Below are 20678 nucleotides of genomic sequence, written 5' to 3'. Positions count from 1 at the left end.
TTATAATCATAAATTATAATATAATAAATAAATATATTTATTATACCCGGGAGTTAATCCTAAGAATTACAAGGCACACAATATAAACAAAAATTTCTATGCAAAAAAAAATAGGATCACTTTTTGCACCAAAAATTGACAGAACCCTAGGGGGGTTAAGGTCTCTTTCCCATCTAGTAATAACTGGTAAACACAGAGGGGCCAGTTCTGTCAGGAGCAGTTGGTATGTACACGAAAGCGTTCCTCGAAATGGGCCCATGGTCGCACACACTGACTCCAATTGCAACAGAGGATGCACAAATTCAGCTGGTAAAGGAAGGGAACAAAAAAAGTTGTGTATACCACGCCAAGCATCCAATTCTGAAAGTGCTCAGCTTGAAGATAGGAAACATTCACCCACTCTGAACCCCGTGGGCTTATATTTTGAGCATCCTCAAATACATGGAAAAATCATGCTAGGGCTTATTTTCAGGGTAGGTCTTATTTTCAAAGAAACAGGGTAGTATCATCTTGCTATACCATGTCTGCCACCAAGCTACATCCCCAACATTTATTGTTATGTTGGGCTCTGCTCCAGGTAAGAACTTACATTTATCTTAACCTAAAAGTTAGACGCACATACCAAATCTGATCTAGCTATTTGTTCTCTGTATAAATGTGTTCTGTCTTTTTTACATCAACCAGCATTGTTTTTGGCTCCAGCGTTTGATTAATTTTTCTGCATTGTTTACACAAACACATTGCTAATTTCGTAAAATTATAAATTGTGTATTCAACTATAGGTTTTTCTCATTAAATATTATAGGAATTAATGTTTTGAGATTTCTATCAGGCTATGCATTTTTGTTCTGTTTCATCTACTTTCTCAAAAAAGTATGCTTCTTGGGATCCTCACAATTCTAGCATTCCATTGTAGATTTATGAATGCAGATGTAATCTTGCTTATGGCCCCATCTTCTGTTTCCTTGTTCTGAGATTGTTTTATTGGCCGTTGTGTCTATGGCAGAGAGAGATTGTGTACTGTTTTTATAACCATTTTCTTATCTTTCTCTAAAAGCTGGTTGTAGCAGTACAAACAATATAAACATAAAACACAAGACATTTTAGCAAAATCTAGCCTCACACAACATTACAAGAATGTCTACTGGTATTTTTCATATAGTAAAACTGACACCATTTTTCTACAAATAGGCCATTTGGATTTTTTGGAGCTAGTCAGTATTGTTTCATTTGGAGTAGTGTAGTTCTGGGATTTATATTTGTTCATTTCAAGACTAAATGGTGTTTTGGGCTGGGTACATAAAATGGAAAATCAGTTGGTTGAGCAAAAACATCTTTGCTCACTTCTCAGTATTTTGTCTCTTTAAAAATGCAATAAAGAATAATGCCTGTTGATCTGCCAGATACCCAGTGTTCTCTTAAAGTACTGTTTGAACTGACAACAGAGTTCTTTTTCTAAACTTAGGTTCCAAATAGTGTTTCAGCTTGCCTGGTACTTTCTACAGAGTACTGAAGACTGCCCCTCATGTTATGGAGATAAGGAGAGGTCTTTCATAGTCCAGGAGAACAGAACTAGACAGGGCTGACAATAGTGGTTGGGATTTCTGTGTAGCAGAAGCAATATGATATGTTTATCCAAATTTTGGCTTAATTTCTATGCAGTGGGATATTTCCAACACACAGCAGTGAAGCATGTTGGTGATAATTAGGCTCATCAGGGCTTGGAAATATCTAGTATTTTGAGTGCCTACTGCAAAAGTTGTTAAATAGCATGCATCAGGATCAGAGTAAGTTTGCTAGTAAATGAAGTAGTAATGTAATAGGGACATCAACGGTATTGTGGTCACTGACTTACCACATCAAGATGTTGGAGGGGCAAAGGCCAGTATGAGGTGAGATTCACCCCCTAGGAGAGATTTGAGGATCTCATGATTGTCTCATCCTTCGATGTTCCACCAAATACCTATAATGCTTTCTAAATGTATCCCATATAAAACTGATATGTTGGGGTAAATTGGGCCTTTTGCAACAGTAATGTGCTGTAAAAAAAAACAAAAAAAAACAAGTAAACATGCAATAATTGACAGTAAAGTAAAACTAAAATCAGCCATGTATAGTACAACATAATCTTTGTTCATTTTATATAGGGAACTTGCGTTGAATATGAGTGAAGAAGCAATGATGATAGAGGATCAAGATGGGGCTAGACTTCGTGCCAAGGCGTGCACACTATCCATACCTTTGCCGTTCATCTTATCCCCTTGCAGTGAGATGGAAAACTGGCAAGTTGGGCACTTCAAGAGCACAGTCACTAACCATATGTAGTATCATGGAATACAGAAAATAATCACCTATTACTTTTCTAGGGTCTAGTTTTCATGCATGATAATGTATTGAACTATTTACTAACATGACATGATTATTTTAATTTAAAAGCCCTTTTCGCTTTTAGTAAATTAACCTAACTCTATTGAAGAAAAAAGGTTGGCTAGACAACTAGCATATTCAGAATAGCAGCCTCCATATTTTTCTCAGAAAAGCTTTCTTTTAAAGTTTACACAATAGACAGAGCTTACCATCCATCAGAGAATAGGCATACAAAGATCATTTTTCTTTAACTTCTTAAGAGGTTCCCTCCTTCTTATAAAAAAGGAGGCTGGTTTATCCAAAAGCCCCTAAATACACTTTTCAGCTTGCTTCAAAAACCATGCTGGGCTTTCCAAGAAAAATCAATTTTGTCTGGCATGAAACGTTTATCCTAAATACTTGTATTTGCAATTCTGACCTTCCAGTTTTGTGACTTGTACCTATTGCCATATTGCAAGCTAAAAAATTACCGTTTCCTTTGTTAAGTTTTATAGTTTCCTGGCTTACTTTTTATTGATGATTAATCAGTGTACCTGTTATCTGGACTTCTACTTTAATACCAGGTTTTAGCATACTACAGTCTTTTCTTTATTTTAAAATACTATCAGCACCACAATTCAGATAAAATTTTAAAAAATGTAAAAAACAAAACTGTTTGTTTTTGTCTTTATAAGATCAAGAAAGAATATACACATTAGATTAGGTTTAATAATTAATGTGCCTTTTACTACTCAACATTTTACCTATTTTTTGCTATTAAAAATTGTGCTGTAGTGGTTGTATGTAGAGGCGTCCTGGTGGATCCACGAATGACTGAAGACAAATGGCTGCAATACAAGTGAAAGAAGAGGAGCGCAGCGGGGTGCTGTGCGGTCATTCTCTCCTCTCCCCTCTCTATGGAATAGATTGGTGCTGTATGTACAGCACTCATTCATTCATCTTTCAGTCTTTTGTTGTTGGAAACGATTGTGAAAGATCCTTTTATACCAACAAAAATCTAACTTGTGTACACAGCATTATTATTTTTGTTTATTGGAGTGCTTGCACGTTTTTATCTGCCTTTTTTCATCCTGTGCACGCATACTAAAATACACATTTTTTAAAAAATGAAAAAGCACCTAAACCACAAAAACTGAGACCTTATGGATTAAAATAGAAGCAGTTGTAATAGTTTATGTCACACAATGTTTGTGCTATTGATGCTATTTGTGCTTCTGATAAAGTAAATAGATACAAATATGTGAAACCTCAAAATTTTGTGCACCTGTAAAACAATAAAAAGTACTAAAATGTGTCCATAGCTTTAAACGCCCTTTCTAATTATCATTTGAAAGCCCTAGGATTATTCTCCCAGCACTGCCATGTGTGGTGATAACTAATATGTATGGTGCAGTTTTTGTATGCACCAGACAAGTTTTTTTTACTTGTTTTAATTGCTAAAAAAGGGTCTAAAAAGTCTAGAAAGTGTAATATGACTTTTGCTTTCCTTTGTTTGTGGGTACAGTAGAAGGTAAGGGATGGAAAGAGTGATCAGTGACAGGGCATGCATGTTACTGCATTTCCAACATGTGATTCTGGCATGTCAAATTTACAGTACTTAATCCCTTCCACTTCCACTTCCCTTCCTTCCTTCGGTACCTTTCCTTGTGCATTCCCTATTCTTCACCACCTCTTTCTGTACCCTTCCTTGTGCATTCTCTATTCTTCACCACCTCTTTCTGTACTCTGCCCTGTGCATTCTCTATTCTTCACCACCTCTTTCTGTACCCTTCCTTGTGCATTCTCTATTCTTCACCACCTCTTTCTGTACTTTCTGTACTCTGCCCTGTGCATTCTCTATTCTTCACCACCTCTTTCTGTACCCTTCCTTGTGCATTCTCTATTCTTCACCACCTCTTTCTGTATTCTGCCCTGTGCATTCTCTATTCTTGACCATCTCTTTCTGTACCCTTCCTTGTGCATTCCCTATTCCTCACTACTTCTTTATGTACCCTTTCTTCTGCATTCTCTGTTCTTCATTTCCTCTTTCTGAATTCTGTCCTGTGCATTCGCTGTTCTTCACCACCTCTTTCTGAATTCTGTCCTGTGCATTCGCTGTTCTTCACCACCTCTTTCTGTATCCTTACTTGTGCATTCCCTATTTCTCATTTCCTCTTTATGTATTCTGTGTGGCATGCTTCCTATTCCTCTCATCCTTTCATGTCTGCACTCCATGCTGTGCATTCCCTTTTCCTCAGCACTTCTCACCATACTCTGCACTGTGCGCTCCCTACTACTCACCACTTCTCGCCATACACTGCCTCATTTTGTTCTCTGTGTTACTTATTCCTTATCACCTCTTCATATATTCTGTGTCGCATGCTCCCTATTCCTCTCATGTTTCTGTACTCTGTAAAATGTCTCACTTGACTGCATCATTATTTTCATTAGGGAGCCCATGAATGTTCCAGGTCTTTCACAATCCTATTGAAATGTCACTCAGGAATTTCTTCAGCTTTGAATCATTATGATTGTTTTATTACCAATATGTTTACTTTTCAGTTGTTTACTATATGTTTACTGCTTCACAAATTAGCCCATACATTTATGGCTTCTATGTGAGGGTATTTTTATTATTATTCGTCCATTGTACATGTGGTTGTGTGGCTTTGCTGACATTTTGGAAATAACTTTCCTTCTTGCTCCCAGTACAATAAAAATTGTGTTACTTGGGTCCCCTAAACGACAGCACTGAGCCTACAGGGGCTGCCGACACGACATCCAAGATGGTGGCATCCAGCACCAATTTCTGTCAGGGCTTTTAGACGCCTACACAAGGGAGACTTTCACAGGTAAATAGCAGGCGTAAAAATACAATATATTCACATTTAGCACCCATTTAATCTTTTAGGAAGACCTTTGTTAAATGAAACATGTTTTGGATACAGGATGTGAGGGGGACCTTTTCAGGAATTGACATAAAAATAGAATGAAAATAGCTTGCTATACCCATGAGAGTGATAAGAGTTTATTTGACTTAGGTAATTGTGTAATAAAAGCAGATTAGCAGCCATGAATGTGCTAGTGGCAGGCTGAGGGAGAGGCAGGTAATGAGTGACACAACAGGTCCTAGCTGAGGGAGTGGCAGGAGTGAGGGAGGGACCAGCCGGACTAAGTTGGCAAGTCAGCCATATTGCTGCCAGAGGGGAGTACAGGAGCTCGGGGGAGAGCACAGCAAGGACTGCGAAGCTCAGACACCGACTAGCAGGTAGAGCGGTGAGTATTGCGTGTGATGGCAGCATTCTGTATGCTGGGTGCTTGTCACAGTAATCCCGGGGATTCTTTGGGATGATGCATACTTATGGCAGCAGGTGTTAGCAGGATTAGTGCCCTGTGAGGAGAGGGCACAGCTCAGCCCGGGCACCCTGCAAACACACCAAACTTCCCATGCTTTTCTATGGCACCTCATGCGGGATAAGTTCTTACCGAGTGCTATGAGACACCGTGCGCTGAGATTTGTACAGGAGATGCAGAACTTGTAATCAGACGTGTTTTATCTTGTTGTGTAGAAGGTGTAAGGAGCTATTACAGCCCTGACTACAGATTACAGGCTTCTATAGACAATGGAGGGCTGTAGATGACAGCAGAAACTTATGGCTGTGGGGTGTGACTGCATGCTACAGGTGTCTTGTGCAATGCTAGGGCTCTCAGGACTGCTGTGCCCTATAAATCCCTGGACAAATAGCTGTAACCATGACAGGATTTGGGGAATCAGGAGGGAAAGCTTGCTTCAAACATCAGGACACTGTGTGAAAGTGGCAGAACAAGTTAGGAAGGCAGACAGGTAGAGGTGGGGCTGCTGTGAAATCCAGGGTCACCCTATGAAAAGGTTCATTGCCAGCAATGCCGACAGAACTGTGCTTCACGGTGAGCTCATGTTAAATATGGGGGTCATTCACCTGTTCCTAGAACCGAAATACACCTGAGAACTTGATACCCACCCCTCCCAAAAAAATAGAAGGAGCCATTTTTCTGATGCTGCTGATTTATAGTGACGCCCGTTTTTTCATTTGAAAATGTTTAAAATGACTAATTATGTAAATCAACCATTTCTTCTCTTATTTTTTATTTTAGTTTATGTAATCCCATATACTTTATGTAAACATTAACAGTGGCAATTTTGATGATTAATGGAAATGTAATTGTTTTATTTCATTGACATGCCATGCTTAGATATTGTGCTAGTTGGTCCTGTGATGGGTTTACGAATTACCAGGATGTTTATGAAAAGTGGTGAGCGGTGTACAATCAGATACTACGCAATCTGGTTCTCCTGATCATATGATATGTAATCCTGGCATCATATATGATGGGCTTAGATACCCCAGATCAGCAGGACGTCCTTTAAAACTACCGTCCAATATACATTGACCAATATACATTTTTATATTCCAAGCTCAGATATCTAGTTCTCCTGATCATATATGATGGGCTTAGAGACACCAGATTCATAGAGGCAACCAGAAGTTCTTTTAAACTGGTGATGGATTTGTATGTGCCCTGCTCATATATTGCACTCCTAAACATGGTGGTGTTTATATGTTTATTGTTGCCATTGTAATGTAGGTAAAAAACATTTTTGCTGTTTTGGTGCGTCAGACTTATTCTGTATGTAACATACATTACAAAGTCAAATGTCTGCCCAATCATTTATAAAGATTTTAGTTAGCAGCATGCAGACTTAAGTTTACATTTAAAGAGTATTAATATGCATTCCTATACAGCTTTCAGGTCTGAAAGTTTTACATGCAGCAATATACTAAATACGTTTCAATGCAGGGTGTGGTTTAAGTGACCTTTTAAAGGTTGCAATTGAACTTTTCTCCGCTGGGTGAGGTCTTTTTCTTCATAGCTACTTGAAACTGCTATTTGTGTTATGATTCACACATTACTCAAGTATTTAGGCCTGGCTTCATTTCCTAAGCAGTTCTGTATGTCCCGTGTGCTGTAACATGTGTTCACTGTAATACCTTTGTATTATAGGATTTGCGTAAATACTGAACCTGGAAATTACATAGTTTTTTCTTTGGTGGACAACTAGAAAAAGAACCAAACATGCCAAAACCGGTAAGAACAATTTTTGTTAAAGTATCCTTATATAGTTCTAATCTATGCAAAATGTATCCCTATAGTTCTAATCTATGAAAAAAAATATTATTCATCTGCAATAAGCTGATGATTAGCACAAAAATAACATTGATTTTATAAATGTTCATTTACATGTGTATGCTCTCATTTTCAGACGAATCAGGAATTAGCCTTTTCTGTTTCTTCACTGTGGGATATAGGGATTTTTTATGATTCAGTTTTATCTGGCCTCTTGCAGATGCCGCAATACTTCTTATTTTTGTCAGTGAATTAGGTATTCAATAATTAAAGTATAATTGTAAGTACAGTGCAATGTAAGGTGTATTTTGCTGCTGTTACATTAAGGTTCCATTCATGGTGAGTTAATGCTGCCTTACATTAAGGCAGCCCATTCAGAATGACTGGCCTAAATATTGCACCAAAACATTCTAAAAACTAATGGACAGAACCTTCTGGTTACTATTTGGTTACTGTAACACCTCAGGGGAGAGATCTGTTTGTGCCTGAAAACTATGTTCAGACTGGCACTAAGGGTATTGTTATTATTATTACTATTATTATTATTATTATTATTAACAAACAGGATTCATATAGTACCTACTACTATTTATATAGTGCCCGGAAGAGCTTACAATCTAGGTTGCGTTGCGGTTACCACTTCTTCTTGCCAGTGGATCGCTGCTTTGGGGAAGCCGCTATATGCAGCTTCTATTAGTGGAAGCCCAATTAAAAATGAATGAGGATATCCACTACTGTTTAACTTGCAACTAGCAAGCACTGGTTCTTAATGAACCTTCGGAGCGAGTAACAGAGAGCAAGATGGCTGGATCCCTGAACCTACCGTAAGATTTTCCCAAAATTAATCTTGTTTAATTTTGTTCTTTTACTAAGGACACCAGTATTTTCCCTGACTTAATCTTCAAGATTCTGAATCCCTGACACAGGTCAAACATGCAAGATAAGTAGTCAGAGCAGTGTCACAACTAAGGATGTAACCAGAAGGGCCTGGCCATTGTCTCAGCTATCAAAGTGTATGTATAGCCCAAATCTTTTTCTAGTTTCAGGTGGAGTAGAAAGGGGTAAAACCCATCCAGTTTTTTTTTTTTACAATTGGGGAAATTCCTTAACTTCCTGTGCCAGAGATGCAATGGGAAGTTAGAGGAAATCTCTCAAATTTAAGAGTAAGTATCTGCTATGGTAGTTGTCCCTGTTTGAAGATAAAAGCTGATTTCTGAGTGACAGATATTGATTACCTTCCCCCACTGCTCTTTGTAGTATGTTACTGAATAACCGAGTTAGTCTGTGGAAACAATCCCCTGAATATCACCAGTACATTTTCTGGGTTAATTTTTACATGACCTCACAAATCTGGAGTACTAGGCAAAAAAAAGGAATGAGACGCTCATGCAGTTAAATTGCTCTTTTAAGTATTTATTGCCAGCAATAAGTCAACAAAATTAAAAAAGATTATTGTTTCGGAGGTGCCATAGTCCATTCATCAGATGGCCACACAAACCGCAGACTGTCGCCTACTTCTCCTTGGGTCCATGGTATATTGCGCTCAGTGTTTGAAAATGGGATCTGTGCAGATATGGTTCAGTAACATGATACTTGTCCTCTACAGTCAGGTGAAAAAATGATTTAAACAGGGAAGTGACTTTAATGTCACATTGCAGCACAACTTTTGTGTCACATATTGCTGAATTACTGAGAACTTATATTACACTTATATAATAAGGAATGTTTAGGGGTTTGGTGCAGATAGAAAAATAAGCAGTTATATGGATGTACTGAAAATGTTTTGTATTTATTAACCAAATAGTATATTGGAACAGAATTTAATTCTAGCATTTAAAATTCATGGACAGTCAGGTTCTTCAAGACATAAGAGACTGTGTTTGTCTCTTTTGTCAACATTTTTTCTGACTGCCTGTCAGCAGTCTATCCGATATTTGCAGTTCATTGTGTAGTCTTGGCGTAATATCATGCTGAGATAAGTTCTGAACTCACCAATAAAGATGCCCAATAACTCTGAACCCTGAAAAACCTGAGTGAAGATGGAAGTAGCAAATACCAAGTGGAGTTCAGAGATTGCAGCACTGAAGGGGTCCATTTGGCAGGTTAAGCTGTTAAAATTTGCAAATATACCAGTCATGCTTGGAGAATATGACCAATACCTCCTGAGGCCCCCATCATTTCTATCAGTTTCATTCCATTTAATAATATGAATTGCCCAACAATGTGTTGGGAAATTTAAGAAACACTGAAAATAGTTTAAAGTTAATATTAAAATTCCGAGAATGTCAATTCTTAAATATGGATCGCTACGTTGGATCTGGATGTAGCCACCCTTAGCCTACATTTCTATATACCAACCTGTTAATCACCAGCAACTAAAAACTATTTTAATCAATATTCAAATCATTTAAAAAACCTCACCCAATCAACACCACCCAAGTCTATTTTATTGATAATGTATGCTAATTGCACACATGCAATATGAATAAAGTAATAGCTAATAGTAATGGAAGATGTAGTTTTACCAGAACAGTGCATGTGAACACAATATGCACCCACTGCTTATATCTCAAAAAGTGGGAGTTCAGGTAGTTAGTTTATAGCTCTGTAGTGAGATTTAACAGTTGTTAAAGGAAACAACAGATGTTTGAGGAAACATAAACAAGCTTTGTTTTTTTTAAAAAGAGGGATAGGGGTTTGCTTGACATCACCTAAAGGAAAGGAAAATATAGTTTAGTGACACTTTAGGTGAGCATTTTCTGCTCCTTTAGTAAATCAGCACCACTCTCTGCATTTATTCTAATATAAATATAAAATATCTAATGCAGTCATTTGACCCATGAATTATAGTCGCTGTGTAGGGACCCTTAAGACCTCTACCGCAGGCTCAACCTCGCTCCCAACCACTTGAACTGAATGGGAATGGTTGGGAACTATTTTGCAGTGGTGGGCAAGTCATTAGGAACAAGTTGCTTCTCCTCTGGATTGAGGAACTGTACCTCAACCTCAGCTGCAATCAACCGTAAAACAAACTGGTTGACACTAAACAAATGCATATTAGGTAAATATAAGCCAACAGCACGGTTTTTGTATAATAAATGGGAAAGCAGGAGATAGGACAGATGAGCTCTGAGACGTGTGTGCACATTATTGCATCCCTATGCTGCTGGAAAACGTCACAATATTATTTCCCATTTAACCAATGGATAAGTTATGGTGCATTGTTTATATTGATGCACTTAGCACCCTCATTGTCATAGTTTTAGCCTTACAAGTAAAGAGTCCTACCAATAGTCAGAAAAATTATTACAAGTACTTGTAGAACCCCTTCACAGCCCAACTCTTGGCTTTATGTTTCATGGGTGAAGTTAGAGATCTGTGTGTAGTTGTTCTGTAAACAGCTCTATCCTTTTACATGTGCCAAGAATACATCTATCTCAAGTTTTATTCAATGTTCACATGAGCGAGATGAATTTGTATGTTCAGATCTGGTATCTATACTAAATTTCCAATTTAAAAAAGAAAGATAGACATAACCATATTATTGGCTAAATATTCACTTAACAGTTTCATGCTCCATAGATTAGATTAAAGCTAGATCTATATATAGTATATTTCAAATTCCGCAAACAGTATTTTCCTGATTACAGATTTATTGGGGTATAGAGATTGCTTTACCTCAGTGCACCATGTAATATTAATTAAATTTCAGCTAAATTATATTAGAAAAGCAGAATTTAGGGAGCACTTACCCTTTAACAAGAAACTTCCCGTACTGCAGATTGAAATAGAATGCTGTAGGCTTTTTGTTAGGGTGTTTACATGTGTACATGCTTTTGAGGACATCACTCACACACAATCAATGCTGAGGTGTAACTCATTTTCCCAACAATAGGTTTAAACAGCAGCCTGAATGTTATCAGGGTTTGAAAGCTCACACAATGCACCTGTCATCAAAATAAGAGTTACGATTGCATGCTGACCAATAGAGAATTTGTTGTTTGTTCAAATTACTAAAGGCTTTTAGACAATGACACAATCCTGCAATTACAATCTAGTCACAAGACTGAAAAAGTCATGTTCTAGTGTTGGCTCTGAATCTAGTAACAACATACAATTTAATGTCAGTAAGGGTTTGCCTATGTGCATGGAAAATGCATTCAAAACAATAGTCATATGTTTCTTCTTAGTAGTTGGGGAATGGTAGGGTACAACCTATTACCCTTCATTCCTAAGATCAATATCTTATTGTAATGACACATAATGGATTTATGAAAAATAATTACTGATGTTAGCATTTTTGGAATGCCACTATGGAAAGTAGATGCCAGTGTGGTGGAGTTGACATTCCTTGGCAGACTGTATTTGTATGCACACTGCCGGAGAAATACCCTCATGTGATGCTGAGCCTTAAGATTAAAAAAAAATCCAATAAAAATAAAAAGGACTGGCTAATGACAGTAAGGTTCCGAAGGAAAGGGCTAGATCAAGGGGTCCCTAACCCCTGGGCCACGGCCCACTAGTGGGCTGCGGCCGTCTGACAGCTGGGCTGCGATAGCATGGAGACCAGCGGTCCCCAACCTGTGGTCCGCAGACCACACTGGTGGGGGGTGCACTAGCCAGAGCCACGGACCACGTCCCACTTATGTATTTCAGGCTCAGGGCGGTGGGCTGGTTTTGTCTCTGGACACAACCACCCCACTTTCTCATCGTAGGCTCAGACCTGTGATGGGAGATGGGATGGGTTCGTAGGTCTGAAAAGGTTGGGGACCACTGTGCTAGATGATGCTAGACCTCCTAATGTCAGGAATTGAGGTGTGTTTTAATTTTCTACAAGTTGTAATGTACAGTGTGAGAAACCGTGCAGTTATGTGAGAGTAAGGAAGTAAACTACAGGTGAAGATTCTATACAAATGTGCTAGACTGAATGGTAGGTATTATTTAGGTGCTAGTATACCTAAAAAAACAAACAATAGCTAGAAACTACCTGGCACAAACCTTCAGATCACAGTTAAAAAAATTCTAGAGAGCTCTGAAGATACAGTCAGGGCCTAATATTAAATAAAATTCTGTTTTGCAATTTCTAACTTTTGTACAAGGTAGTTTTTTTGTGTTTTAAATGTTTGATGTACAAATCTGGAGGACTTAAAGGCTTAGGGCTAGTATACATGGACACATTTTTTATTTCCAATCAGAAATGGTATTTTGATCACTGTGTAGTGCTTTGGGACATCCCACCCATGAGATACCTATCTGATCAGTCAGTTTTTCAAAACTGACTGCTGATCTGCCTGTGTATACTACTAATACTGCTACTAGCCCTAATCACCCCTTATCAAGTTTACATTTCACTCTGCTTCCTTGCTTGCAAGATTTCTTATTGCTCTTTGCCCAGGTGACCAGTATCACAGAAATAGAAAGGCATAGGAAAACCATAGTTTCCCAGTTGTCACTAAAGGTGTGCAGGATATTCCCCCAGTGGGCACAAAGATGGATATCCTTCTCATTTCTCTCATTGTTTTGGTTGTATTTGCAGGACAGGAGAGGAAGAAAAATCTCTCCAATGGGGCACAAACAGCTCAATATTGCGTGATGATATATAATATAATTCATGGATAACAAATGGTACAACTGTAACAACAAAAATGTAACAAAAAAATGAACTTCATGCTAACTGAAAATACACAATATAGTTTTCTATGTTTACCTCTATTAGGACTTAAGACAGTTAGGAAGTATGCATGAATATTTCATGTGCACATTATACAGCAGATATAATAGAGATTAGATCATACATTCATATCTGTAGGTAATTCCAAGCATGCATCATTAACGCCCAACTAAAGGCAAAATTGATTAGGACAAACTTTCAAAGCAGTCATACTGATTACAATGAATTATTTGTAATCAAACTTTTCAAATTCAAAAATTCATTTGTAGCTGTACTTGCAAGTAGCTGTGCACCTATAGGACCTCTCGTCTCCTTTAGTTTCCATTTAACAGATTGAGGTCTTACACTTGCTTACCACCTACCCCTATGACTTCAATTCCCACAACCTCATGAAGAAACAAGGTTACTGCTGTACAGGTGAAGAGAACTCTCTCTAATGAAACACATGGCAAAAAAAAACATACTTCAAAATAGAATTGGTTTTTAGGCTGCATTTATACAGACCATCTGCAGAAGAGCTAGCTGATGGCAGCTCTGCCCGCTAAAATCTATCTATCCCTAGCGGCAAGAGTACTTGTTTATTCAGGGGGTAAGTGCTAGTTGTTAGGGACAACAAGGATTTAGGGGGTAATACTTCCCTCAGTTATCCTTCCTGCAGATGTTCCATGTGAATGTAGCCTTTAGCATTTATGATAAGCAATATAGTGTGTTTGTTTTTACTATATAACATTTCATTTTTGTATTTCCGAACCGTCTTTTAAGTGAACAGACTAGGGTGTCAGTTTTTTTTCCTAATTGTTTACTGTGACTTTAAAGTTGTATAAGGCAATCAGTCATCATTTGTGATCATAAGCTGTTCTTCAGTTATTCAAAAATTAGCCTAAATCTGTCATATAAATTATTGTTCATTCATAATTACTCACTAATACACCTCTCCCACCTTATCAAAGTAAAACTTCCAAGATCTCTGAGCTACTTTGATTTGCTAGTATTGATTTTTTTCCAGTGTTTTCTAAAGTTTTATTTATTTATCAGGTAGATGAACATTTCATTTCTGCAGTAAAAAGTAGAAGTAACCATCACTGACTGAAAAGCAGGCCAAAGTAAAAGGGTCTAAAATTGTAGAAGGCAGAAAATGTAGAAGTCTGGTGGCCCCCATATTGTGATGCAACTCTTTAGTAACCTCCCAAAAACATTTGGGTGGTTACTGAAAAATGCCGGGTGGTGCGCCCGGCTAACAGGGGCTGGGGAAAACACTGCAATATTATGATGTGTCATACTGCGTGTTGATGTGCCTTATGCATAATATACATTTGCCTTTCAAATCATTACACACATGAGCAGATCTGCTGCTGTTTTGCATTTGACCAACTGGTCAGAACCTTTTTTCAGATTGGTGATCCGATCAGATCCTGACAGGTTCCGATGTAAACCGATCGCTATACATGTCAATAGAGAGGAACACAATAGGGCGCTGCTTGCTCATTCTCCTCCCTTCTCTCTCTATAAAGCAAAACAGTGTTGTGCGTGCATCGCTCATTCATTTGTCCGACACTCCCTGTTGCTGAACAACCATGAAAGACTGTTTCCAGTTATGGAAATTGCACATGTGAATGCAGCCTAACTGACCAATAATATTGTAATTTTTAGATGCTCTGTGCTCTTTATCTAGATCTGCCCTATGATATAATAATGTAACTGGAAAGAAATTTGGTGCAGCCATGAACTTGGGCTCAAGGAACAGTGTGAAACTTATTTAGAGATGTTCAATGGAGAAACTTTTTTTTCTAATAATTTTACCAGCAGGCCCCTGGCTTGTGTAAATATACATAATAATATTAAAACAAAAGTAGTAAACCTCTTTGGTACCTAAAAAATAGGCCCTACGTTTAGTACCATCTAAAAAATTTACTTTGGGGACTGGGAATTTGTTGTCTCCATAATTACATATGCTTGTCTACAGTAATAATAGTTACCACTACACAAAAGACATATCACTGTGCTTTACTATCGAATGTCCATAAATACCTGACATAGCTTTAGTAGCATTATTCTCTTATCAGTTATGTATAGCATTGTGGTGCATTCCAAGACAAAAAGCTTGTTGCTCATTAGTTGAAAGAGTGCTGATTCATTAACTTGGAGGTGGTAAAACCACTAAACTGACGCAGTTGCACCAAGTGACTTCATGTATGGATTATTCTTGGGATATGAATCACTGGGAGTATCAGGATGTGTGTGTTTGTACTGCACTCCATTAATCACACACCTTAGTTACACAAGAACCAAAATTGTAAGGGCAATGTCCAGTGTGGAAGGGTGGTGTCATTATTTAAAGATTTATCAAGGAATTTAAGGGAATTGCTTCTGGACAGATAAGGCCATTGTATGTCAGTTATGTATAATTTGTAATATTTCACAAATATTTTGAAATCGTACCATATTACAAAAAATGTTGTATGAAAAAGATTACAATTTGTTCTCTGTAAGTAGTACAAAGAAAATGTCAACGTGGTTTATTGCTTTCAGGGAGCCAGGTTTCTGATTCTCAGTAAGACACCATGGCTGGTGAGAGAATGAAACTCCATGGGCTGGATCTTGTGTCAAAGAATGATAAGGTGTCCTTGTGTTTTGTTGGTTTTATTGTAGACATAAATGAGTTTACAATACCTATTTAAGGAAATGACTTAATGCTATAAATAGGTTGCTCCCTTGAAACAAGTAACAACACTTCTGAGACCTTTTTACATTTTTTACATTTAAATTGTTTGGTGGTATATAATACTTCTGATGGTTGTGCAATAGGTTAACAAATATATTTACCAAGGATTTTCCAAAATGCAGTATTACATTGAGGCTGATTTATGAAGGAAATTTACAATACATTTTCACAGATTAAATTATTCAGTTAACTTCAATTATCCATTTGGTGATGGAGACATAACGGGGCCTTTGGCTATGTACACACATGCAATATTTGTCATGATCTTTTCCAACGACAAACGACTGCACCATGTATGAACGAGTGCTGCAAATACAGAACTGTTCTGCTCTATGGAGAGGGGCGGGGGGAGAATGATGGAATGGCACCCCGCTGCTCTCTCTCCCCCTTCACTTCCATTACGATAGTTTGTGGATCTGCCAGGACGGTTGTATGGACGATGAACGACATGCACTGTACACACGCAAGATTCTCGTCTGATGTCAGACCTGAGCAGATTATCGGACGAGAGCCATTGCACTTGTGTACGTAGCCATAGGCAAGGTAATGCCCAGGTCACCCCATGGCTTTAATTGATATTGATAAGGATCGTAACAGGCACAAAGAGGGTTCATGCATTGCCATACATGCATTGTAATAGTGTGCCCCTTCCCCATCAGATAATCCAAGCCTAATTATTGTCAACTACACTAAAATTTTAATTCTGAAAAAATTAAGTACTGACTTGTCACTTAAGTCACTTACCTTGTCCTGTTTTTTTTTGTTTTTTTTTATTCGGGTGATGGGTTTTTACATCCCTGGCAGGGTTTGCCTTTAGTAAATGCTATGCATATTCAAGCAATGTCTATAAGTATACACTCTTTGCTTATGTAAAAAATGGACCACTAGGAAAAAAAATGCACTACCCATTTACAATGCAACAAATACTTTCTCCAAGTAAGAAAACTCTTTAAACGAGCATTTTCAACTCAACTCCACAAGGCCCAGGATCTGAACAAATTTTTCTCAAAGCCTATTGTCTCTATGCATGTAACAATACATGTTCAATATGACTTTTGGGTTAAACCTGAAAGGGTTTTGCAGTCACCTCTTTATTTTATGTTTTCTAATTAAAACAACTATGCAAAAATGAAAGGTTCAAAACTAGAAAAAAAAATGCAGAGAAGAAAATGAATGCACACTTCTCCAACTGCCCTCTGTGAGAAAGAGGACTCGCTGACCAAAGTCACTTCAGGAACACTTTTGGTGTTGTTAATCTCCTGCGTCCCCCACCTTATTCTGGGGTTTGTGTAGTTGACCTCTTAAATCAGTACTTTGTCCTGTAAAGACATGGGGGTTGCAAGAGACGCGCAGACAGGATTTCAGCCTGTGATTCCTCTTTATCACTTTAGTGTGAGGGTTAAGGCGGTGGCAGAAGAGCATTTTTATTTTCTTCTTTGCAAGGAGTATATTTTGGGAGGAGTGTCTTTAAATGGAAAAGAATGTGGTGAAAATGAAAGGAAGAAAAGTTCCATTCAACCACTTGGCGCAGCCAAGATATTAAAATAAAAGACCTTGATATGTTTTACACTCAGAAAAGCTTATTCATATGGCCTAATTTGTTGTGATCTGATCGCTGACCTGAAATGGGCAAGACAGAAATTCACATTCTGTGCAGACTTTGCTGACTATCATATGGTTCTACATCAGTGGCTTACTAGTTAGTAAAGCCAAGATCAGATGACAGCAGTGGAACATGCACCTTTAAAAAACTTAGCAATTCATCTAGCAAATTTAATTAGTTATACATGCACCCTGACACCCAATAAACCATCAGTTAGCTCCAGAAATGAACTGTCTGACATCCAAACTGTACATTCACTTTTCAGTTTAGCATTTAATTTTGAATACTGTTCTGCAGGAGACTTCTTTGGAAAAGCATTGTGTTTTTAATTTGTTAAGATGGTGACATTAGGAAATAGCATTTACCATTATAATACCTTTCCAATAATATCTCTATTAGGAAACTGTTTTCCAGCATTGTTAAGAGAAACCCTTGTGCTATAATCCTAACTCATTTCAAATTAGGTTATCTTCCTAGTAACCTTTGCCCATTTTGGTATTTCCAGGCAGTTGTAAAGATAATGATTAGTGAATTATGTAAATACCAATAACAATTATTTTGTTTATCAGTACGTTGGTAAAAGGAACCTGTCAGGATAAAAAGATAGAATCTGCCATGAATTTGAAAACACACGTTACGAGGCTTGAATATGAAAACACACAAGATTTTTCTTTCTTCTTTGTGTGTTACTGACCTGGAACAAGCTTGTGCTAATCAGGCATTAAACACCTAATATTATCTTTTATTTAAAAAGCAGTCCGTATATTACACATTGCTATAAATAAATAGGGGCAGTGGATGACAAACCTACATATATTACAAGTACAGTACACAGTATGACACTCAAGGAAAAGGGGACAACCTAAGATAGACCCATGCTTGTTCTGGGTCACCTACTCACTTGTAATCTCTAACTGATAAACAAACCCATGTTTTTTTAATAAAGTATATGGTTTTAACTTTTGCATTCTCATTTTTTCCTATTGTATCTCAGATTGTTGGATTCATGTAATATCTTACTTCATTACTTCTTGAATACAAACATGCGACAACTTGCATGGCATTTTTCAGGTTTAGTGCTGGTGACATTAATGGGCTCTGTCTGTACAGTGTAGTGTGGCAAAAGCCTGTGTACAGAGCATTGCCACCCAATGAGAGAAAATGCCTGAACAAGGACATGGAGGGATTACCAGGTATAGCACAGAGCTGCAGATTGAAAAAAATAAAAAAAAATTACATCTGGAATAACATGAACATAATAAAGCTTAAATACATTTTAGAAATTGGATTAAAATATAAGCTGCGATAAGGGTGTCAGCCTTGGACCATGCTTCCACAAAAACAGGTCAGGAATTGCTGTTTAGCCCTGAAAGATTTGTGACTTCTTTTTTACCAGACTTGTTATCCTGAGCAGATTCTCCTTACTTGCTTAGTATTTGCTTACTGAGGTAGGCAGTGTGCTCAGTTTGTGGAGTATGTTACAAAACAAACAAAAACATAAACATAAAAATGCAAATTTTATAAATTTAATATGCATGTTATAGTAGTATCTTTTGATTCCATGGAATGCAAACGGAAAGGTTTACGTGATACGGTTCATGTGATCATCTAGAACTAATTCTTTTTCATAGGTTTGAAGTAGGAAGGTTGTATTCTACTAAATAGTAACCCAACATTAGGACATGCTAGAACTGCAGCAGAAATTCACTTTAGATAGATCATCAGTCCATATTTTACATAGCAGTTATAGCTCCCTGTTCCATGCATTTATTTTACTCACAATATGATATTTAGGAGCAGAATGTAAAGGTTTATTGGTGTGATAGCTCCAAATGTAAAATATTCCCATTCTGTTTTCTTGATTTGTGATTACTAATGATTGGATAAAGTACTATAGTGTATTACCTTTCCCCAACTTTTCAGGCAATGCCTAGAAATTCACCCAATTATAAGATTAATAATGCATTTATGAAATATGTCAAATGATATGACATGATGTCAAAATGATAGGCCAGTAATGTGTAATGATATCATGCACAATAATGTGGATCTGTTGGCAATGTTACATTTAGGCTGTATACACATGTGCAATAATTATCGTTGGAAAGGATCTTTCATGTTGATGATTTATCAACATATCCTTTAGCCCTATATACAACATAGGCCTTCTATGCTACAGATCTGGTTTATACATCATAGTACCTAATTTTCAGGTTACAGGTTCAATCATCCTGATGAGGATATTATTTGTAGACAAAAAAGCAACTTGTTATTATAGGTCTCAAGTCCCTTGTTATATTTCTACATATTTCTGCTTGCCAAGAGAAACCTCTTACCTGATCAAGCAGTTAATCTGATAGCAGACGTTAAAAGCATACATCTAAAAAATAATTGTACATACTGATATTTATATTGCAAAGAGCCTGAAATGCTCACCAAACCTGATATACTTACTATGCAAATATTGTATTTTAGTTGGCATATCAGAAAGGTAGATAGGCTTACATTTTCCATTGAGTAATGGAAGAAGGTGTGGCAAGAGGTTGAGTAGCGGCTACTTTTAAATCTGATTTAATTCATTTGTAAAAGGCCATAAAGATTTATGAAATCTGTACACCAATGGTATTAGACATAGTATGGTGTTTAATGTTGCTCTGTAAACTTGGCATAGTAAGACAAATCCCTGTAGTAAGCAAAATTAAAAGGTTGGCCTATGGACTCGGTAACCTGGCATATGTCAAGAATGACCCGGGCAAGTAAAGGAATAGTTTACTTATGGTTGTCCTGCAGATTTAATTATTGTTCAAGTTGAGAAGCAAACATGTTTGTTTCTGTTACGTGGATTACGGTACACTAAATTCTGCGGGTTTAGTTTGTTAAAAATACATTTAGATAATTATTTAGCTATGTTTGCCATTCACCAAAGTCATGTGATCTGCTCTGTTTAAAGTAGAGGTACCAGTACATAAGATCCAGATTTTTTTGTCCCAATGCCACTGGTACAGGATATTGCTTATAGGTATAGGTCATATTTATAGGTTTTTATGGAATGCGTGACTCCTGTGTTAAACTTAGTAAAATTATTTAAACTACAAACATACTTCTAAAATGACGGTGTGTGCTAACAAATGCAGAGTATTGGAATGAATGCTGACTGATTGTTGATGTAA

At 37.3% G+C, this 20678-nt stretch overlaps 1 protein-coding gene across 2 annotated transcripts in view; it reads left to right on the top strand.

The window, feature by feature from the left end:
* The first annotated feature begins 5510 nt into the window (after positions 1-5510).
* EZR (ezrin) overlaps positions 5511-20678 on the top strand; it is a 47249-nt gene continuing 32081 nt past the window's right edge. The window contains exons 1-2 of one of the 2 annotated variants that reach the window (XM_072409003.1): positions 5511-5622; positions 7390-7473. In XM_072409003.1, coding sequence (XP_072265104.1) covers positions 7462-7473 — 12 coding nt within the window. In that variant the 5' untranslated portion in view covers positions 5511-5622; positions 7390-7461. The remainder of the gene's footprint in view (positions 5623-7389; positions 7474-20678) is intronic. The other variant, XM_072409004.1, reaches the window with a different exon arrangement.

This window comes from Pyxicephalus adspersus, chromosome 4 (genome assembly GCF_032062135.1).
Source record: "Pyxicephalus adspersus chromosome 4, UCB_Pads_2.0, whole genome shotgun sequence".
Classification (NCBI taxonomy): domain Eukaryota; kingdom Metazoa; phylum Chordata; class Amphibia; order Anura; family Pyxicephalidae; genus Pyxicephalus; species Pyxicephalus adspersus.
This window is presented reverse-complemented; position numbering and strand designations above follow the sequence as displayed.